The sequence below is a fragment of the Hyperolius riggenbachi genome, chromosome 1 (genome assembly GCF_040937935.1).
Source record: "Hyperolius riggenbachi isolate aHypRig1 chromosome 1, aHypRig1.pri, whole genome shotgun sequence".
NCBI lineage: Eukaryota > Metazoa > Chordata > Amphibia > Anura > Hyperoliidae > Hyperolius > Hyperolius riggenbachi.
Window position 1 is genome coordinate 494,592,758 of NC_090646.1, and position 22,948 is coordinate 494,615,705.

A 22,948-nucleotide genomic window follows, 5' to 3' on the forward strand; every position below is an offset into this window, starting at 1 on the left:
TTTTATTAAAAGTAAACAAAAAAGACAAAATAGCATTACTTGTTAGGTACATTAGTAAATAACTACAGTATGATTTAGTGTAATTTAGTGATGACTAAAGTGATAGGCCTGGAGCATTATACTTCTTACTATGATCATGTACTGTAACTTCTGAAATCATCACATTTCAATCTGACTTAAAACACACACAGAAAAAAACAACAACAAAAGTTTGATAAATGTCCCATTTCAGCACATTTAAATACCCCCGATGATGAAGCTCGGTGTTACTATGGAATACAATAATAATAGTCTACAGCTCATCAATACTCCTTGTATGTAATGGAAGGTGTAACCCTTTCATCACCAACATAAAATCCTGCCAATAATCTGATTGAGGAGATCGCCCCTAGTAGTTGTAATATGCTGGGACGTGCCTGGATAGCAGATCTACCACTGCAGCAGCTACAATGTCACCTTATGTGTAGGACATACCTAGGGAGAGAGCAGTGACTGTGACAGTCCCTGTCCTACCACAGAGAAGGCACAGAGTCAGGGAAGTGGCACCTCGCCGGTGCCTGCTGTTTGCTTTTAGTGGAAGAAAACTGCCCTGTTTGTTTTGTTGTGGATGGAGGTCCACACAAGTGTGTATGTCTATTGTTTAAACAATAGGAAGGGGAGGGCAGAAGGGAGAGAGAGGAGGGGGTGTACTGAGGGGAACGCCTTATATAACTGCACTGAAAAGTGGGTGTCATGAAAAGGAAGCTCCGTTAAGAAGAGGCACTTCTGTGTCAATCATCCCATCAGGGTCCCAGAGGCGAGGAAAAGGCACATTACCTGCAAGCTGCACCGTTTGCTTATCTAAATAGAAGTAGGAACCGGTTTTGTAGCAGGAGGGGAGGCCCTGCCTGTCTGAGCAAGGAAGGAGATAAGACACCACTGTAGCTCTGGGCTGTTCCACATTGAGCAGTGCTGCTGCTGCACAGGCAGGGAGGGAGCTGCCAGCTTGTGGGCCCCACATCCAAAGGACAGCAGGGATATCCACCGGCAGAGCCTTGTCTGGCCCAGCTCGACAGTCCTGTCTAGGAATGCTGCCCACATACTTCTCATTGCAGGCAGTTCCAGGAGTGTAGGTGTCACTGCACGGCTGATCAGGCACCGGGGAGGGGAGCAGCCTGAGATCTCCCCTACTGCATCTAGAGCTCTTGTAGACTGGACTCAGGTCACCAGCACCAGCACCCTCAGGTCCCCCAGCACCACCACCCGGATACCCGCAGAGGATAGAGCCCCCAGCCTGCTCCCCACACGCTTTGTTTGACTATCTGCTCTTCTTGTCTTCTTTGGAATGATTTCAGCCATCTCCAGCCCCTGGCTCACCCAGCTGTCTCATTTTTGCGATGTTGCAGCTTTCACGGCCAACAGCTTGAGCAGCCTGAACGCATCTGGGGGCTACCACCTCTCCCCCTCGCCGGGCGACCCCTACAGCCAGCATGAAGGCCACTACGAGCAGTGCTCGGCTGCACAACACACCTACAGCTTCGGCCCGGGCTCCAGCCATGCCTGCCCAGAGCCTGAGAGCGGCGCCTCCAGCTGCTCCTCTACCTCCACCCCCGGGAGCAGCGGCAGCAACAGCAGCAGCAAGGCTCCGGTCAAGAAGAACCCCAAAGTGGCCAACATCTCCGTCCAGCTGGAGATGAAGGCGCTGTGGGATGAGTTCAACCAGCTGGGAACTGAGATGATTGTCACCAAGGCTGGAAGGTAAGAGCTCCATCTATATACATCTATGTATGTGTGCTTTGTGTAGCATTATTCACTAGTCCTGCTCAAGCCATACAACTCCCTTATTCAATTCACTGTTCCTCCTGAATTATCTCCCAGGTGATAAGTTCACACCTTATAAAAAATGCCATTTAAGCACCACTAGCAAGCAAGGAATACTCAGAATCATTTTGAAAATATTTTTCCACCAACTTTGGGGATTTTTTTTCAATTGCTAAGTGCCAAAAAGTTATTTTAAAAAGAAGATGAAAAATGATATCACAGGATGTGAGCCAGGGGCCATATGCAATTCACTTTTTCTCTTGAGTTTTCTCCTAAGAGATCATTTTAACCATATTTTTTTTAATAACTTGTCAGCACTTTACAATTGAAAAAGTGTCAAAAAGTAGGTGAAAAAGTATTTTCAAAATTATCTTCTAGCATGCTGGTGGCTTAAGGGGCATTTTTTTTGATAAAGTGTGAAAATATCACCTAGGAGAAAACATAGGAGAAAAAGTAAATGTATTATGGACCCCTGCCCATATGCAATTCACTTTTTTTTAACCTTAGTTTTCTCCTTGGTGATATTTTCTCAATTGTAAATAAACTGCATTTTAAATCACCAACAAGAAAGAAAATACTCGAAATAATTTTGTTAGTAGTTTATCAACTACTTGTTGGTACTTTTTCAATTGCAAGATGCTGAACAGTTATTTAAAATGCAAGATGAATAATGATCTCCTTGGAGAAAACTCAGGATAAAAAGTGAATTGCATATGGGCCAAGGGCCTGCAACCTGTTGTATCTGCTGCCATCCTGCTAATCTGTCCAGGCATGATATGGACCTACTCCAACCGCAGGCCCGAGGCTAGCAAAGTGTGCAAGTGGGAAGCAGCTATGGGGAATGCCACCATCTCACACGATCAGTGACCTGCCTGCATTCACTTATCTATGACGATTAAAAATAAATCAAAGTATTTCCCATGAAGTTTACTTCCAAATATTTACAACCCCCCCCCCCCCCCCCCCCCCGTTTTTGACCCCCACACCTGCACTGGATGTGCTCATTGTGTGCCAGGGCTGGAGACACCTACCCACAGCCATTATAGCATTAGGACTTTTTAGAGGGAGATTCATAAAAAGTAAAAGGTTGATCCGGCGGTGAATATTTACGAACAGCCAGGCTTTCATTTCATTAATTCCTCGTCAAATCTTTGCCACCACCCAGGCACAGCAGCATAAAGGGGCCGGGATTATGGGAAAAATGCGGAGCTTTCTGCAGTGAATGAGCCCGGGCTCCTCTCCGCTCCCTGCAGCAGGGAGACAGGATAAGCTGCAGCTCACAATTCCCACGTCAGGCTGGCTTTCTGCACAATCACCGAGATCAAGACACGCCGGGGATCCCCTACTTAAACGGTTTATTCCTTTCTCTTGCATTACTCCAAATCCTTATGGGCGATCATCATCTTTATAGCTCCATATATCCCTACACTGTAAAGTGCAACGACTAATCTTAGTGGAATCCCTCGTAACTGCTTTTATGATCTGAAACTGCTGGATGGAGAATATATATATATATATTGGATTTATCAATTTGTGTATAGTCTTGTATATATCATTTAGTATGCATACAAAATGTTGCAACACTAGTATATTTGTAGCAAATACACAAATATTATTATAAACACAAATCGCTCGACAAACGTAAACATGATTGTAGCAATGCAGAATAAAGTTGTCTTCTTGTCTTGCTCACGTAAGCGAGTGCAATAAACGCTCTATATAATAAAGTCGCCCATTAATTATTACGAGCTGCAGGTGTTTACTCTAGATGACGAAATTGTGAAATATAATTATTACTTTTTGTTTAAGATTAAGCTAATAGCAAACTATAGTAACATAATTTCCACACTACTTCTGTAGTAAGCTATAGTAACATAATTTCCACACTACTTCTGTGTGTGTTTTATATATATATATATATATATATATATATATATATATATATATATATATATATATATATATATATATATATATATATATATATATATATATATATATATGTATATATATATATACATATATATAATATATATATATATATATATATATATGTATATATATATATACATATATATAATATATATATATATATACATATATATATATATATATTACACTAAAAGTACATTTCGGATATACTGTTACACGTGTAGCAGTGTGTAGGATTGTCCCAGCAGTAGGAGGCGAGGGGCCTATATGCTATTTGGAAGTCCTGTAGGGAATTGCGGCCCATGCTCGGATTGCATAGTTTAGAACTGATCTACTGCATTGATAGACCGCAGTCATTAAATCGTTCGCCTTTCCTAGGCCATGTTTGAAATCCAAGCAGCATAAAATTAGATGGCTGCATTATAATAACGTTTAGTAGCTAATGGAGGCCAGCAGATGTGTTTTCATCCTGAGTTACATCCAGTGTAGATGGCTGAGCCTCTGTCCAGCCTCGTGGTTCCCTGTATTGGGGGTGATGTATAGGAGCCCCCCTGGACCACAGCAGAGGTGGGTTCTCCCAGCCACTGGCAGCCTGGAGATGTGACCTGAGCCTCTCTGCCTATCTGGCTGCTCTGTTTGCCCATCTTCCCCCCTTCAAAGCTCAGAGTAAATATTATTCCAAGTTACTGAATCCAATTAGTCCACAACAGGTGATTGAGCAGGATGGGTCAGTTTAGGCGAGGAGGATAGGGGAAATGCGTGACATGGGGGGGTGAAATAGCTCATTTCACATGGCCAACATTTACACTTATGTCTTTTTTTAAAGACAGCCTGATTAACCCTTGCATCACAGCGTCTTCCTCTTATTTATGTTGCTATAAGAGGGGTCTGCTGCGAGTGAGTGCCTGCACAGCGGGGGCCCCCAATTCACAGCCATCCATCCACACACAACGCGGCGTGCCTGCAGTTCCACACCATTAATAGTGCGAGTGTTTGGGCCTTCGCTGCTGCTGCCTGTGGGAGGACAGAGACCGGAGGGCGAGTAAATATCATTATCATCATCACACCAAGTGTCATAAAACAATAAGAAGCTCGCACTTGTGTGACACTCAGAGCTGCTGGGGTCTGTGTGCCTCTCTGCCCCTACCTGGGGAGATCTGCAGGGCTTCCCCTACTAATGGACGGGGACACATTATGCAAAGGCAAACTCATTATGCACAACACTTTTTCGTTAAAACAAAATATTTATATGTAAGCTATTCGCCCAATCCCACTTAAATATCACACAAGAAAAAAGTAAAAAGTTAATGTAACACAAAACAAAACAAGCAAAAATACAAACAAAAAACTAGAACAGTCAATGATAACCCCGCTAATGCTTACAAAAGTAAAGTGATATTTTTATTTTTCCAAGTTACAGTCAGAAGCATGTAGTTTTCTTATAGTTATTATTATTATTATTATTATTATTATTATTATTATTATTATTATTATTATTATTATTATTATTATAATTATTATTATTATTATTATTATTATTATATATTTTGTTCATACAATTTACATGATTAAAGTGTAATTCTGCGTTGCTCATTCAGGTGTAAATTAATCCCAATCACGGTTCTGAAGGACAGTACTCTGTCCAAAGGATCTTACAATCCAGGACGAAACAGGGCTGGGGGAACACTGATTTATTAGGTAATTATGTACGTGACTGGGTATGTGGGGAATAATCATTTCCTCCTAGTCTCAGTATGATCAGACAGATCATGAAGCACATAGGGGTGGTAGAACTTTAGTTAGTTGTGTCAGTATATTATGTATTAGTCCCACAACAAACACAATCGGGTATTTTTGCTGTTGCTGTGGGAGAGTTTGCCGGCGATGCCCAGCAGGAAACAGTCCCTCCTCCTGGGTATAAATAGGACAGGTATCCGGATCTGCCACTATCAGATACATTTCCATTGTTGGGGAAAAAATTGAGCTCCAGTTTAAGAGCCATTAAATAATTCACACGGGTACCGGGTCACTGGCCCTGGCATCTCCGGTTACCAGGCGGCACACAGTGGGCAGGATAGGGGGTATAGAGGTGAGGGCAGGGGTCATTGTCTGCGGACAGTGTGCGAGGAATGTGCCTCCTGAGTGACATCAGGTCACATTCATAGTCCACTAACACCTTGTTTGCGGGGTAATGGGCTCTCAGACCCATTCAGCAGTGGAAGCGAGCAGGAAAATGTGTGATGGGTGCAGCAGGTCGGCCTGTCCGGGCTGTCTGTCCTCTCATTGTTGTAATGTCACTACAGCCACAGCAGTGCCATCAATAACAGCAGCCATCAACCTGCAGAAAGCAGAGCTGGCACATTAAAGTGCCCGGAAAACACCTCCACATTCCTGCTCACTGTGTTTCCACTCTGTTATCCAGACAGGCTTTCAAGAGCTCAGCAAATGCGTCCTGCTCTGTGTGAATGTAGCGTACAAGTGTAAAATAATTACTACTATAACATCACATCCATACACAGTGCATAGACACACACCATACTGTACACAGACACACACACCATAGCTACACACAGTACACAGACACACACAGTATATAGACACACACATGCACCTACAGTACATAGGCAATCACATGCACACACAGACACACATGCATACAACATTCACATACAGTTCATAGACACACACATGAACGTACAATGCATAGTCACACACATCCACACCACATACAGTACACAGTCAGACACACACACATGCACACATAGGCACATACAGTACACAGACACACACATGTGCAGTCACACCACATACAGTACACAGACACACACATGTACACACACATGCACATACAGTACGTAGACACACCCATGAACGTACAATGCATAGTCACACACATGCACACCACATACAGTACACAGTCAGACACACACATACACATGCACACATAGGCACATACAATACACAGACACACACATGTGCACTCCACATACAGTACACAGACACACACATGCACATACAGTACGTAGACACACACATGCACACCACATACAGTACACAGACATACAAACATGCACATACAGTACACAGACACACATGCACACCACATACAGTACACAGACACACACACATGCACATACAGTGTACATAGTCACACACACATGCACACACACACACACACACACAATACATGGAAACACCATACACAATGGTGCACATCTGCATATAGGGAGAGATCCCAGCGGTGTGATAATGAAGCTACAATCATAGTTTGCCCAGAGATAAAGCAAAGTGCTGCTGCCATTATTATTAGTCTCAGCTTGGCCCGGAGTTATTATCTGTCCATGCCGGATGATTTGGAACAGTGAAATAGAGGCCGAATCCTCATACAGATTCCATTATCGCTCCCAGCGACACTCATCAATCTAGAGCCATGTCAGCAGGCGGAGGTGGCCTATACAAAGCCTGATCTCTTATCGCTTCCACATCACGGTGTGGCTGTCAGGTCAGGGTGCACTACAAGGACCAGCACTCCCACTGTACTCACCTCTCACTTCCTCTGACAGGCGGATGTTTCCCACCTTCCAGGTGAAGATCTTTGGCATGGACCCCATGGCCGACTACATGTTGTTAATGGATTTTGTACCAGTGGACGATAAGCGCTACCGGTAAGTAATTAACAGAAATGTTGATTGAAGAGGAAACAATCATCCACCTTTTTACTCCTAATGTCCTGAATTATTTCCATACATTGGTAAAACGTGTAATTATCTATCTATCTATCTATCTATCTATCTATCTATCTATCTATCTATCTATCTATCTATCTATCTATCTATCTAACTATCAAATCTATTTACCTTTACTAGCATGATAAAGTAACAATGTAGTCGTACAGCCAGGTGTTGTGTACAGAATGGAGACTTGTATTTGTGTGCACTACAAACATCCACTAATGCTGGGGATTAACAAAATAGGCGGTCCTCTGTAGGTGATTGGACAGTGAACACAGCTTCACTTCACTGCACTTCTGTTTATTAATATCCCATCCACACTCCCTTGTGTGTGTAGAGTGTACACAGGGGGGAAACACGGGGTGTATCTGTGACCTGTCACCACAGGGATCTCCCTTCTGTCCTGGGATTAATGCCACCAAATAAATTATCAACCCCTGATAAATATAAACAACGTCAATTTCATGCAGTGACCCCTGTGTGATCTCTTCCCTCCATATCAGTGCTGACTATGACGTATGCAATAACAACATTACAGCAGAACAATATAAATAATACTAAAAACAGTTATACGAAACTATTGATAGAAAACAGCACAACTCCTTATGCTGTATATGAACGCACAAGAATCGGCAAGCCATCATAAAACACCTTGTGCTGACACAGAAGTAGTAAAGATATATATATATAGATAGATAGATAGATAGATAGATAGATAGATAGATAGATATATATATATATATATATAAGCAATTAAATATAAATTATTCCAGATTTATGTTTAGTACCCAAAACGAAAAGAGTGTTAACCACACAGAGGCAGCACGACTGATTTATTATTATTATTATTATTGTTATTATTATTATTCCGAGTCCGTCTACAGATATATTCATATCCTCACTCAGTAAGTGTGAATGTTATTGTGTGTTTAACATTCGTCATCATTTTATGATTAAACAAAAATCCTAAGTATTGATGTAATAAGCATATATAGGACATACAAATTATTATTATAAGGAAATGCTAAATCTCATAATCACATATATTGTCACAAATAAGCAGGGAGTGTTTCCAGTAATATGGAGTTTTAGTAATAATTGCCTGGAGAAAAAAAAAAAAAAATATATATATATATATATATATATATATATATCTATATATATATATATATATATCTATATATATATATATATATATATATATATATATATATATATATATATATATATATATATATATATATATGTACGTATGTCCCTCTGATAGGACAGCTATCTGTCTCCCGGATCCAGGTGCTGATAGCAGTAAGAGAAGTAGCGGCAGTAGTAATATTATCATAGAAAAAGCACAGAGAAGAGTTAGAAAAACAATAATATACAGCAGTGCACGGACACACTGTACAGGCTGGATGATGAAGATGTGGGGGAATGAATTTGGCTGTATATTTACAGGGGAATGTTGATGATGTAATCATAGATAAGACAAGGCTGATGTCACATGGAACTAGTAATGAAATAAACATGTTGGGTCCTCCAGATACTGAGCCTCATTCATCATTTCTGGAAAGCGTCCCTGTTGAGCGCAACCCATAATGTATTTCTACCAGTGGGGAAAAACTGCCCTTTCCATTGCTTTGTGTGGCTGACATTTCCATACAGCCTTATCTTATCTGTGCCCTGTGCTAGCCACACTTCAGCTGCATTACACTTATCTCATGGGCAACATTTTATCCTGATAGGTCATCTCAGGAAAGCAACTGTAATTACATCTATTCTAATACAGTACGTGCTTTCTGATTACATTATGGCCTTTTATTAACAAGGTACAGCGAGGGAAAAACACAACAAGACGAGTGAACTCCTACACACTCAGAATACATAAGTTAACGCCGAATACGCTGTATAAAAACACACGTATAGACCTTCCAACGTCACTTACACACCAACACACGGCAGTATACACCTACCGGAGTCTGCTACACACCAACACACAAGTACACTCATATCAGAGTCTGTTACACACCAACACACAACAGTACACCTACCAAAGCCTGTTAAACACCAACACACAAGTACACACCTATCAGAATCTGTTTCACACAACACAAGAATACACAGAGACAAAAGTATAAACATTTCAGAGTCTGTTACACACAAACACACAAGTATACACCTACCAGAGTCCGTTACACACTAACATACACAAATACACCTTCCAGAGTGTACACAAGTATACACTTACCAGAGTCTGTTACACACAAACACACACATATACACTTACCAGAGTCTGTTGCACACAAACACACAAGTATACACTTACCAGAGTCTGTTACACACCAACGCACAAGTATACACATATCAAAGTATGTTACACACCAACACACAAGTATACACCTACCAGAGACTGTTACACACTAACATACACATATACACCTTCCAGAGTGTACACAAGTATACACTTACCAAAGTATGTTACACACCAACACACAAGTATACACCTACCAGAGCCTGTTACACACACACACACACACACACACACACACACACACACACACACACACACACACACACACACACACACACACACACACACACACACACACACACACACACACACACACACACACACACGATATGGTCTGATCTGTACTGCAGAGGATATTCTGCGTCTTCTCGGCTTGTATCTGTACACATTCCCCACCAGATACTGAAAGGTTTCATTTGTATATGTTGTTTTCACGTTAGCCGTTAGCCATCTAAACGTATTACGTATCATATACAGAATTGTACTCTTTCTTCCTGTGTGCTAAAGTAGAGCATTCTCTCTTTGCCCAGATAATCCTTGCTTGCCCCAGCCATGTACAACAGAGTAAATACAGTATTATTTTTCCCTGTTTAAAATCAGTGATATCGGTGCTTATATCAGTGTATATTGCAAATTTTTACACTGTTGTTTTCGTTCTGTTGTTACAATGTTTTTTTGTTATGTTGTTACAATGTTGTTCTGTTATGTTGCTGGGTGTTTTTACTGAAAAATATCACTGTTGCCTGAAAATGGAATTGGAAACATGTAATCTTTTTTGCTTTGCTAACATACAGTGATGATAAGTCATGTGCAGCTAGTGATTGGCCTGCTCTGTGTTGTAGGTATGCCTTCCACAGCTCCTCCTGGCTGGTAGCGGGCAAAGCTGACCCTGCCACCCCCGGGAGGGTACACTACCACCCGGACTCCCCTGCCAAAGGCGCCCAGTGGATGAAGCAAATCGTTTCCTTTGACAAATTGAAACTGACCAATAACCTACTGGACGACAATGGCCATGTGAGTGTGACTAGGGACTGCAGGGGGAGCCTCATATCTCCATCCATCTGCCCAATAAGTGGAAACATCTGGGGATACAGCTCAGCCCGATACAAGCCCATTATATGGCCGCTGTAAGCTGCCTCTTCATAGTAACTTTATGGATGGACTTCCAGGAGAGCCTAGTCATATAACGCTGCAGGATTTTTATTTAAAGCGTATTTAAACTTTTATGAGCGATATTTAGTAATGGGAAGAATATTTAATGATGTGAAGAGAGACCTGAGGCCTGTATGTGGGTGTAGTGATGGGAAGGAGGCAGAGGAGATGTGATTTTTCTACACAACATGATGTATATGCAGAATCTGTACACAACTATTATTATTATGATTATGATTATGATTATTATATAGAGCCAAACATGTGCCATGTATGTGTATGGTACAATGGGATGCTGGGCTCTGGGCATAGAGCTATACATGTGCCATCTATGTGTATGTGACAATGTGATGCTGAGCTCTGGGCATAGAGCCACACGTGTGCCATGCCATCTATGTGTATTTGACAATGTGATGCTGGGCTCTGGGTATAGAGACACATGTGTGCCATCTATCTGTATGTGACAATGTGATGCTGGGCTGTGGGTATTGAGCCACATATGTGTCATGTATGTGTATGTGACAATGTGATGCTGGGCTCTGGGCACATAGCCACAAGTGTACCATCTATGTGTATGTGACAATGTGATGCTGGGCTCTGGGTATAGAGACACATGTGTGCCATCTATCTGTATGTGACAATGTGATCCTGGGCTATGTGTATGTGGCAATGTGATGCTGGGCTCTGGGTATTGAGCCACACATGTGTCATGTAAGTGTATGTGACAATGTGATGCTGGGCTCTGGGTATAGAGAGAGACACATGTGTGTCATCTATGTGTATGTGACAATGTGATCCTGGGCTATGTGTATGTGGTAATGTGATGCTGGGCTGTGGGTATTGAGCCACACATGCATCATGTATGTGTATGGTACAATGTGATGCTGGGCTCTGGGTATAGAGACACATGTGTGCCATGTATGTGTATGTGGCAATGTGATGCTGGGCTCTGGCTATAGAGACACATGTGTGCCATGTATGTGTATGTGGCAATGTGATGCTGGGCTCTGGGTATGTGGCAATGTGATGCTGTGTTCTGGGCACATAACCACAAGTGTACCATCTATGTTTATGTGGCAATGTGATGCTGGGCTGTGGGTATTGAGTCACACATGTGCCATGTATGTGTATGTGGCATTGTGATGCTGGGCTCTCGGTATGTGGCAATGTGATGCTGGGCTCTGGGTATAGAGACACATGTGTGCCATGTATGTGTATGTGGCAATGTGATGCTGGGCTCTGGCTATAGAGCCACACATGTGTCATGTATGTGTATGTGGCAATGTGATGCTGGGCTCTCGGTATGTGGCAATGTGATGCTGGGCTCTGGGTATAGAGACACATGTGTGCCATGTATGTGTATGTGGCAATGTGATGCTGGGCTCTGGGTATGTGGCAATGTGATGCTGGGTTCTGGGCACATACAAGTGTACCATCTATGTTTATGTGGCAATGTAATGCTGGGCTGTGGGTATTGAGTCACACATGTGCCATGTATGTGTATGTGGCAATGTGATGCTGGGCTCTGGTTATTGAGCCACACGTGTGCCATGTATGTGGCAATGTGATGCTGAGCTCTGGGTATACAGCCACACGTGTGCCATGTATGTGTATGTGGCAATGTGATGCTGGGATCTGGTTATTGAGCCACATGTGTGCCATGTATGTGGCAATGTGATGCTGGGCTCTGGTTATTGAGCCACACGTGTGCCATGTATGTGGCAATGTGATGCTGAGCTCTGGGTATACAGCCACACGTGTGCCATGTATGTGTATGTGGCAATGTGATGCTGGGCTCTGGGCACATAGCCACAAGTGTACCATCTATGTGTCATCTGGTAGTACTCTGAAGGCTGGGCACAGTGATACCTGCTCTAGCTGGGGAGGGGGTAGGATGGGTAGCGTTATCTCTACCTGAACTTCAGGTATGCCACCTTGTGTGTTACTCAGCAATGCCTTGGAGATTCATGTAGCCTTGTTGTTCCTCCAGATCATCCTGAACTCCATGCACAGGTACCAGCCCCGCTTCCATGTGGTGTATGTAGACCCCAGAAAGGACAGCGAGAAATATGCAGAAGAAAACTTTAAAACGTTTGTGTTCGAGGAAACCCGCTTCACCGCAGTGACTGCCTACCAGAACCACAGAGTGAGTATCTCTGGAGTTTATTAGCGCTCGCAGGGCATCATTTATCAGAGCTTTCCCAATGATGGATGAGAGGCCGGAGAGGCAGAGAGAGGGAGAAAGCTTTCCAATAGAGCAGCCAGGCCCAGGATACGCAGCCCACAATCACTGCTCGTTTACGTAGAAATATACTGTACTTCTCCTCAACTGTTCCGTTCTAGTCTGGCCATCACCTGGGACGTATTCATGTGTCAAAGGCGAAAATTGAAAATCGTTTCTTGAAACAAAGTGCAGAGTAGACCCTCTGGGTCACATGACGATGTATTCACTAAATAAACAGAAGGGGGGTCTAGTTGTACCTAGAATGTCATTCTGATACAGTGCTGGTACAATTACCCCTTATGTGACACCTACAAGAATCAGCATTTTTCCTCGGAAATCAGATTACCGTGAAATGTATAGGTTAGACCATACAGAGAATGTGGTAGTTTACAGTGGTTAGCAATCAGAAATACGGAATAAGCATAAAAGAGTACATCCCCGTAACAAAGCGGATTACACCAAAACATGTTTTTGTTTTTTTTTAAATTTCTATTTACAATTTACTAACCTTATTGACACAAATAACAACAACAACAAAAAAAACATTCATCAGAAATTCTGATTTCTGCGGAACTCTCAGAAATTGGTAGGTCTTTCTCAGAATGCGGAATTCCGTCCTAATCGGAAATTAGCATTTCCTATAATCTAAGCCTATGCTGCTCCAGGCCAGACAGGCCGGGGCATCTGCTGGATACATTGCGCCGGTGTGGCAGCCAGTGCAGGAAGTGAGGAGTAGACGGCATCTGGCCAGTGCTGGACCACAAGAGCTGAACGTTCCTGAATGGAAGTTTGTAGGAAGGGAAAACAGCCCGGAACCCCAGGGGGATATCATTACCTATGTAAACCCCAGAGCCACTCTGCTTTGACTCCTATTGCTTCCCCACTGCGATATGTCAATCACACAGTGTTTGGACAAATCTGCTTTCTTGTTTACTTAGATGTGCCAATCCCCGTGTACAAACCCAGCACAAAGGAAGTGCCCATCAGCGATCAATTTCCAGCAATACACTCGCCTAAACAAAACAGGCCAGGCATCTCCTTTCAGCTCCAAGTGTGCGGCTCTCTGCAAGTCTCCTGCCTCCTGTTAAGCCCGCTGACCCAAAATGATTTGTATTTATAGTGATTTTTTTTTAAACGGAACAGTGTAGGTGAAAACGACATCACACATGAACCCATAAAGAAGCTAGAAGCTCTCTAAACCCAACAAGCAGGGCAGAAGAAGTCGCCTGAGCAGATTCCCATATAAACTAAAGTAACTGAGGCTCATTGAGAACTAGTGGCTGTATATATGAGTGAGAAATGCGGAGTCAGTTTGGCTCCATCTGTGCACACTGCTGTTATTGCATTCAGTGTATGAACTCTTTCCTGCCTCGCACAGAGAACGCTGCAGGTTTTGCACAGAGAAAGTAGTCTCGTGTGAGGCTGGCATTTTCCTGATGACCTGGGACAGCTGCTCTTTCTCTCTCCCCCTCTCCCTGCCTCTCTCCTGGTTTCTATCAGTTTGACCTCTACGTCTGAAACTGTCACTGAAAGGGCTTAAAGTTTGTTTTTCAACCCATTCCGGAAACTCACAATCACATACTTTATCCACGGATTTACTTAAATATAGAAAATGCCCTGCCTTGTCCCAGATGAATTCAATAAATACACACGTAAGATTTATCCAGTGGTTTGTCTTAGCTGCTCTCCTGCTGGTGACCCAACTATGTAATGTGGCATTTTCTTACAAGTGCATAGCATGCCCCTCAATTCTCCCAGCAGTTTGGGTTTGCTCTGTGCTGGCTCCCCACAGCTCACTCCCAGAGAAGAACCATATGTTTCTCTGCATATCGCCACATTTACTTACTTAGCCTGTGGGCTACTATTTATTATGCTGTATGTATTTTGTCAGGTTTCTGGCTGAGCAAGCTGCTTCAGGAAACAGCCCAGGGAGAGAAAAAGTGACTGAACTTGAATCCAGTGAAGCCCCCAAAGTTTAGCAAAGTACCAAATTGGGGCAAGTTAGTGATAACTTCTGATTTAAACTAGCTTCAATTAATTAATATATTTTTTTATCACTTACATACACAAACTATTTTTTCCTTTGGGGAATTTACTGTACACAACATTATTATTATTATTATTATTATTAGTAGTAGTAGTAGTAGTAGTAGTAGTAGTAGTAGTAGTAGTAGTAGTAGTAGTAGTAGTAGTAGTAGTAGTAGTAGTAGTAGTAGTAGTAGTAGTAGTAGTAGTAGTAGTAGTAGTAGTAGTAGTAGTAGTAGTAGCATGTATGTATTTATATAGTGCTAACATCTTCCACAGTGTTCTAGTCACAGTCACAGTGTGACTTTTTAGTCATGTCACTTACTGTCCCTTAGAGAAGCTCACAATATAACCCCTACTCTAGTTATAGTCTTAAATCGCCATCATAGACTAAGCCAATTTTTGGAGGAACCAATTAACTATTGCGTGTCTAAAATTTCTAAGTAAAAGTGAGGACACTGTATGGGCTATATTAGTATTTTATAGAATTAAGTTTTAGCTATATTTTAATTACCAGGAAATTATTTATCTATTGCGAATATGTATTGTTACATTTTTGACACCTAAAATGACACAGACACTATGGCCTATATCCTATAATCGTTCTCCTGAGTTTTCTCCAAGTAGATATTTTCAAACCTCATCAATAATATAACTTGAAAGATCCCACCAAGCAAGAAAATGCTCAAAATAAGTTTGATATGACATTTTTTTTTCGTACTATTTAGTACTTTTTCAGTTGCTAAAAATGTAAAAAATATTTTTAAGATAAGATGTATAGCTATCTCCTTGGAGAAAACACAGGAAAAAAGTTAATAGGATATGGCCCTATGTACTTCTGTATTAGCATATATTTGAAATTTTTTTTTATAAACTCATTGGAGTTGCCATTGCCAATGCAGTAAGGCCTCCATCTAACTACGTGGGGACTTGTTACAAAAGTTCTTACTTGGAATTACATTTTAAAAAAAGTAAAATTAATATTTATAAATATAAACAAAACCTATCTTTCTATTGGAGGTTAATGCAACAATTATGAAAAAAAAACAGCAGATATTTCAAGGCGATATTTTTGCTGAAGTACCTCTGATGCACCAGTGCCAGCTAAAAGCATCATCTAAGGAGGATCACTATAAAATGGAAATATCTGTCATTATTATGGGCCAGTAAAATGAACCCAGAATCTCTGGATTAGAGTACGATGCTTCCTTCCGTTTTTTTCATGTCCCAGAATAAGGAATATGGATTTTTACTTTAAAAATGAATAGGCTTTTAAAATAAAACATAGGTTCCCTTTAAAGTACTGAAGTAAATAATGTAGATTATCAACATCAATCTAGCCTTATTTTGTTATCTCTGTGGGAAATGATTCTCTTCTTACAATGTGTTTCAATACGCAATGGTATTTTTATCTCTACATTAAATATACAATATACTGTGCTAGCCAATTAGTAGAATTTTTGTCTCTGAATGTGCTTTTTTAGGTATCCAGTTATCGTTATGTGCCTGCTTATGATGGGTAATAGTAAAATGCACTTTCCTTCTGAACTTGTGATGGTGTCTATGCTTAGAAGTTTAGATGGACACTTGTAAACTTTGCCCAAAGCAAGAAGTTCTGTGCAAGCATGTTCCCATAAAGAGGTCCATTTATCAAACTTGGAATTTCACTAGAAAGCTTATAATAGTGTTGATGCTTGACATTTCCAGTTAAGTTGTCAGTATGCTTAACCCTATAAAACCTTACATTTGTAGAAGTTACGACCCCACTAATTAATTTTTTATATAATGATTTTTCTTCTTCTTTTTTTTTTATAATTATTTTCATTAGTATTATTATTATTTTTTTAACTAACTTTATGAGACTTAATATACATACAAATATCTATTTATCCTAATTTTTGTGTTGCTGATGCACTTTCACGTTGTCAACACCACTAAATAATGCAGCCACAGCAGCGTAGAGCTGTGTGATAAGCAAAGTGCTCATGGCAATGAATGGTGCCCTTTATGAAAAATAAATCCCAAAGTATGCACACGACTAGCTGGAAAGATCAATATAGATGTGCTAAGACACATACACCAGCACAGCTTACTCCTGCCATGTGCAGTGTCTCAGGGAATACAAGTGCTGCCTATTTATTTTCACATTCATTTGACCAGAAGTAAAAAATATATTTTGATAATTTAACTAAAGAATATTTAAAAAAAAAATAAGTTGAGTATCTACTTTCAGTAAAAGGGACAGGTTACTTATTCAGTAATTTAGTCTACATTTACTTCAGATACTCCATTGGATTAAGAAGGGGTGGTAATGGTACAATAAAGTCTGTTATCCAGCCCCGACAGGGATTAGCTGATGCTGGATAAGTGTACTTTCCGATTGCTTGAGACCCAATTTTAAAAATAGGCCTAGCTAATACAGTGCTGTACCCCACTATGTATACATACCATACGCTCTGTATTAAAAGTTAAAGTACAGTCATTGAAAATATATTAACCTCGAGGGAGCCATGGAACCCAGTCTTCAAGCACAGCAGAGCCCACAAACAGCCTACGAAGTTGGGCTTCACCACTGTGATTGCTGCCGGTTATTTGTGCTGGTGGGTTGAGGCTTCTGGTTAGTTGAGTTCTGGATAACCGGGACTGTACTGCATCTAGAACTTAGATTGGGTGCCTAAGGTATACAGAATCATGGATGAATGGTAGCCCCCCCCCCCCCCCCCCCCCCCATTTACACTGTGTTTCAAGTAAATATACATTCACCAGTGAACTGAATGTTATTTTTGGTAGTTGGGCAGCACTGTCTTAAATATAATAGATCATCTGTGGGTGAAACTGGGGCAATTTTACTTTCCAACAGGGTATCAAACTTCTGGTAAATTATTAAAAACTGTTGACCTCTTGGCCTTTAGAATGGGAAACGTATTTTCAGAAATCTAGTTCACAGCTACATTATTGGAGCTGCCTTATCTAGGTTCAACTGGTGCTGCACCAGCCACTTAACAGTCTTGAGAGAAATGCAACTTTAATTCCACTTTTGCATTCATTCATTTAAAAATACACACAGAAAGAAATTAGTCAGAGTTCAGGTATGAGTTGTGTAGCCAAATCCTACTTGGAGCAGAAGCCCTTGGAAAAATATCAGTGAATGACTAAATGATCTTTGGACTGCAAAGCTAGTGCATCATTGTTGTGATAGAAGATAGAAGTAGACTTAAAGGGGCACTATGGCGAAAAATTGTAAAATTTAAAACATGCGCAAACATATACAAATAAGAAGTACATTTTTTTCCAGAGTAAAATGAGCCATAAAATAACTTTTCTCCTATGTTGCTGTCACTTACAGTAGGTAGTAGAAATCTGACTGAAGCGACAGGTTTTGGACTAGTCCATCTCTTCATAGGGGATTTTCAGGGATTTATTTATTTTCAAAAGCACGTAGTGAAGGGAAGTTGCTCTGTCCAACTGCCAAAAAACTGTGTAGTGAGCAAAGAAGCTGGCCAGCATCATTGTTTAAATCCTTTTTAGGGAGTATCTTTATAAAGAATAAAAGCCTCGCTAAGAATCCCCTATGAAGAGATGGACTAGTCCAAAACCTGTTGCTTCTGTCAGATTTCTACTACCTACTGTAAGTGACAGCTACATAGGAGAGAAAAAAGAAGGGAACACCGAGAGCCCAATATAGTGTAGTATGTACAATAATGGGTAATGAGAGGTATATAAAGAAATATACTCACAAGTCACGGTTACCGTATAGGTAACCACTGTATAGGCAGGTGAGGAGATTAGACCTGTCCTCACTCAGGATTAAGATGTCGCTCTCTGTAGATAGGGAGAAGAAAAGGGGGATTCAACCCCTCCACCAGGAGTGGATGCTGATATTGTAAAGAGAACAGATGCGCCAAAAGAATAAAATGTATTAAAAGCTTTAAAATTCCTCGGGAGGCGGTGGTGGACTCATCTCCCCGAAGTAGACATAATACTATCAATTTTAATACAAACAACAAGTTTATTTATATACTCCAATAATCAGTGCAACACGTTTCGCAGGCATATTTCCGCTTCTTCAGGCAATAACAAATAGGAGTACACACAGTACAGTCTCAGAGGCGTTTATCGTGACCTTGAGACTGTACTGTGTGTACTCCTATTTGTTATTGCCTGAAGAAGCGGGAATATACCTGCGAAACGCGTTGCACTGTTTATTGGAGTATATAAATAAACTTGTTTGTATCAAAATTGACGGTATTATGTCTACTTCGGGGAGATGAGTCCACCACCGCCTCCTGAGGAATTTGAAAGCTTTTAATACATTTTATTCTTTTGGCGCCTCTGTTCTCCTGACAATAGGAGAGAAGTAATTTATGGCTCATTTTACTCTGGAAAAGACATACTTCTTATTTGTCTGTTTGCTCATATATTAAATTTTAATTTTTTTTGCCATAGTGCCCCTTTAAGTAGGCATCCCACTGAACCACATCCTGCTTGCCCTTTCTATACATGCAGAAGTCAGTTAACTTTGCCAATGAGAGCTCGCAAGATTCCATATATACATTATATATTTAACCTACAGCTTAAAAGATGCGCAGACCTTTTCAGCATACCTAAGAGATTAACCTAAGCCATCCATGCAGTGCTGAGAACGTGGTCATCTGTTGCTCTTTCTCTGTTGAAGGTGACAGTCTGGAGTATTCTCATGAATAAAAACATAAAATGTAGGCCATTGAATAGATTTACAATAAGCAAGGGAAAAACGATTAATTTGAAAAAATGTAAATATTGTTAGTGCATGTGACATTTTTGCTGGCTAGCAAGGGACCTACATAAAAACAGTTTAACTAAAAAAACATAAGGCACAGCTGCTTGCCCTTACAAATGTGGCAGCCATTGGCTTTGTCAAGGTCCTTCTACAAAGTATCATCTTCATGCCATTAAAGTCACAGAGCATATATAGCATTGATAACCTTGAGACCAGAGCCTGTCTAATTGTGACTCAATGACTCTCCCCAGCAAATTATCCTGCTAGGGGTTCCTGGATATAAATGAGGGTCTTTGCAGAGACAGATTAGGCCAGGGTGAATAAACAGTATGTACAATAGCTATTCAAGCAGGGGCTATTTTTTTTATTTTCTTAAATGGGTTATTATTATGGTTCCAGTAGACCTTCTCCATATGTCATTGTGGTCTTTTCTCATACACTTTAGTTGTGTTTGTGTCTCAGGTTGTTTTTTGAGCTCATATACAATTAGGTAGAAAAAATAGTGAAGCCTGCACCCTATTAGCTCAAAAGTAATAAGTTAACAAGTTTTGAATGTACATTCTGACTTGCCATTTTTGCTGTAGAGAAATATAGGCAGGGTTTATTGCAGCTATATAGGATCTTTTCATGTGCCAATAAGTGGAAAAAACATAAAATCTGGTTGTTATGGCAACAGTTTCTTCTTACTGTATTAGTCTGGTATTAGGAATACGTGTTGGGTCCGTCAACCAAACAGAGTAATATAACATTTTTAAATTTACTTAAAGTAATATCAGCAAGATTTAGAATCTGACAAAAATAAATGTAATAAATTCACCCTACAGATTTTAAAAATGTTTATTGGCATTCATAACAAATACATTTGCTCATTACCCAGATCATAGTACTTTTGGGTGTAACAGCGATTCCATTGCTGAAGTCTGTTTTTTTTTCCAGTGTAAAACAACTATATAAGTACAGTAAATAATACTTTTTTTTGTTTGTACTTTGTCCTAGATAACTCAACTTAAAATAGCTAGCAATCCTTTTGCTAAGGGCTTCCGAGATTGCGACCCAGAAGATTGGTGAGTATATAATGTTTCTATAAAATAAAAATTATAAAGACTTTTATAGAAAAATAATTGCTGGCTTTCAAATACCTTTCCACTTAATGAAGATAACTTATTACCATCTCAGTTTTTATAACCATGCCTTTCTGAATCAGAATCTTTAGTGTCTAGGTCAAGGGAATTACTACACAGTTAAATACTTGTATATGTGAAATTCATGAACTGAGTAACAACCTACAACAACAAAATCTTCCCCAAACAGGCACTTGCATTGTATTGTCTCTTCGTATAAATGCAAGTGGCTGCATGCCTGAGTCCTCAGCGCAAAGTGTTTGCACAGGGATATTAAGAATTTGCTAAACCAGTCTATGCACTGTGGAAATGAGACTGAATGGTAGCCCTAATAAAATCTCATTTAAAAATAAAAACTGAATTATTTGCTCATATTTGTACTAAAGCTACAGATTTCTTTCTTTGGCCTGGTGCACACCAAAAACCGCTAGCAGATCCACAAAATGTTAGCAGATTTTGAAACGCTTTTTCTTATTTTTCTGTAGCGTTTCACCTAGCATTTTGCGGTTTTGGTAAGCGTTTTTTGGTGTAGTAGATTTCTTATATTGTTACAGTAAAGCTGTTACTGAACAGCTTCTGTAACAAAAACGCCTGCAAAACCGCTCTGAACTGCCGTTTTTCAGAGCGGTTTGCGCTTTTCCTATACTTTACATTGGAGGCAGAAACGCCTCCGCAATCCAAAATCTGCAGCAGCCCAGGAGTATGCGCTTCTGCTAAACGCCTCCCGCTCTGGTGTGCATCAGCCCATTGAAATACATTACCCAAGCGTTTTCACATCCGCAAGCGGATCGCAAAACGCTGCCGAACCGCTCTGGTGTGCACTAGGCCACAGTGTGTGCATTTAATTTTCGGGTCATTTAAAAAAAAATGGTATCATCCTGATTTAAAACTTCTTGCTTAAAAAAAAAAAGAAAACAAGAGTTTGCTTTCTTAAAACAGAAATAATTTGAGATAATTCAGGTTGGGGTGAGCTTGATGTCTCCCAGTGCAACACTTTTTTTAAAAAAGAACAGAATATTTAAAATTGCTGAAGGTAGATTATTGCTGTGGAAGATTTTTTTTTACATAACACCTTTTCATTTCTGTTTGCAGCTAGTTATTCATAAACTATCAATGAGATCAAATTGCACTACTTTGCAACCGCACAGAACACAAAACTGTGTTGCTCATTCTGGACAGACAAAGTGAATGGAAGTAGCCTGTGAAACTCCCAACTAATACTGTATCTTCTGTTGGGAGGCTTCTGGCAAAGCTAGGTTTTTATTTATACATAAAAGCAAAATAAAGATGCAAATGATAGTTTGCCACAATCCATGCAACATATAGCACTCAAGATTACTTTTTTTTCTCATCCTAATAGAATTTAATTCAAATAAGAGGTAGATGAATTATGATGACTTGAGATATCCAGCCAGGCTAGGTTCACAGTGGGGCATTGCAGTACGGCATAACGGGCACATTGTACCGCGTAACGTTTCATTGCAATACAGTGCGGCCATTGTGGTGCGTTCAGCCAAAGTGAGGTGCCCCAATTCACACATTTCCCACGTAATGTCCGTGTTAACAGTACAGTGAAGCATACCTTTTTATTGACTGTATGCTTAAGGGCAGCATGGTGGTGTAATGGTTAGCGCTCTTGTCTTGCAACGCTGAGTCCCAGGTTCAAATCCCAGCAAGGTCAACATCTGCAAGGAGTTTGTACGTTCTCCCCGTGTTTGCGTGGGTTTCCTCCGGGCACTCCGGTTTCCTCCCACATTCCAAAAACATGAACCTAGACTACAATACATACACTACACTACACTACACAATACATACATAGACATAAGACTATGGTAGAGATTAGATTGTGAGCCCTTCTGAGAGACAGTTAAGTGACAAGACTATATACTGTGTACAGCG

The 22,948-nt window shown here is 40.6% G+C and overlaps 1 protein-coding gene across 3 annotated transcripts in view; it reads left to right on the top strand.

Moving 5' to 3' along the window:
• Positions 1 to 22,948, top strand: part of TBX1 (T-box transcription factor 1) — a 61,346-nt gene that overhangs the window by 21,016 nt on the left and 17,382 nt on the right. For 2 of the 3 annotated variants that reach the window (XM_068243248.1, XM_068243232.1), the window contains 5 exons: positions 1,335 to 1,737; positions 7,296 to 7,397; positions 10,611 to 10,782; positions 12,911 to 13,066; positions 20,925 to 20,992. In XM_068243248.1, coding sequence (XP_068099349.1) covers positions 1,335 to 1,737; positions 7,296 to 7,397; positions 10,611 to 10,782; positions 12,911 to 13,066; positions 20,925 to 20,992 — 901 coding nt within the window. The remainder of the gene's footprint in view (positions 1 to 1,334; positions 1,738 to 7,295; positions 7,398 to 10,610; positions 10,783 to 12,910; positions 13,067 to 20,924; positions 20,993 to 22,948) is intronic. The other variant, XM_068243241.1, reaches the window with a different exon arrangement.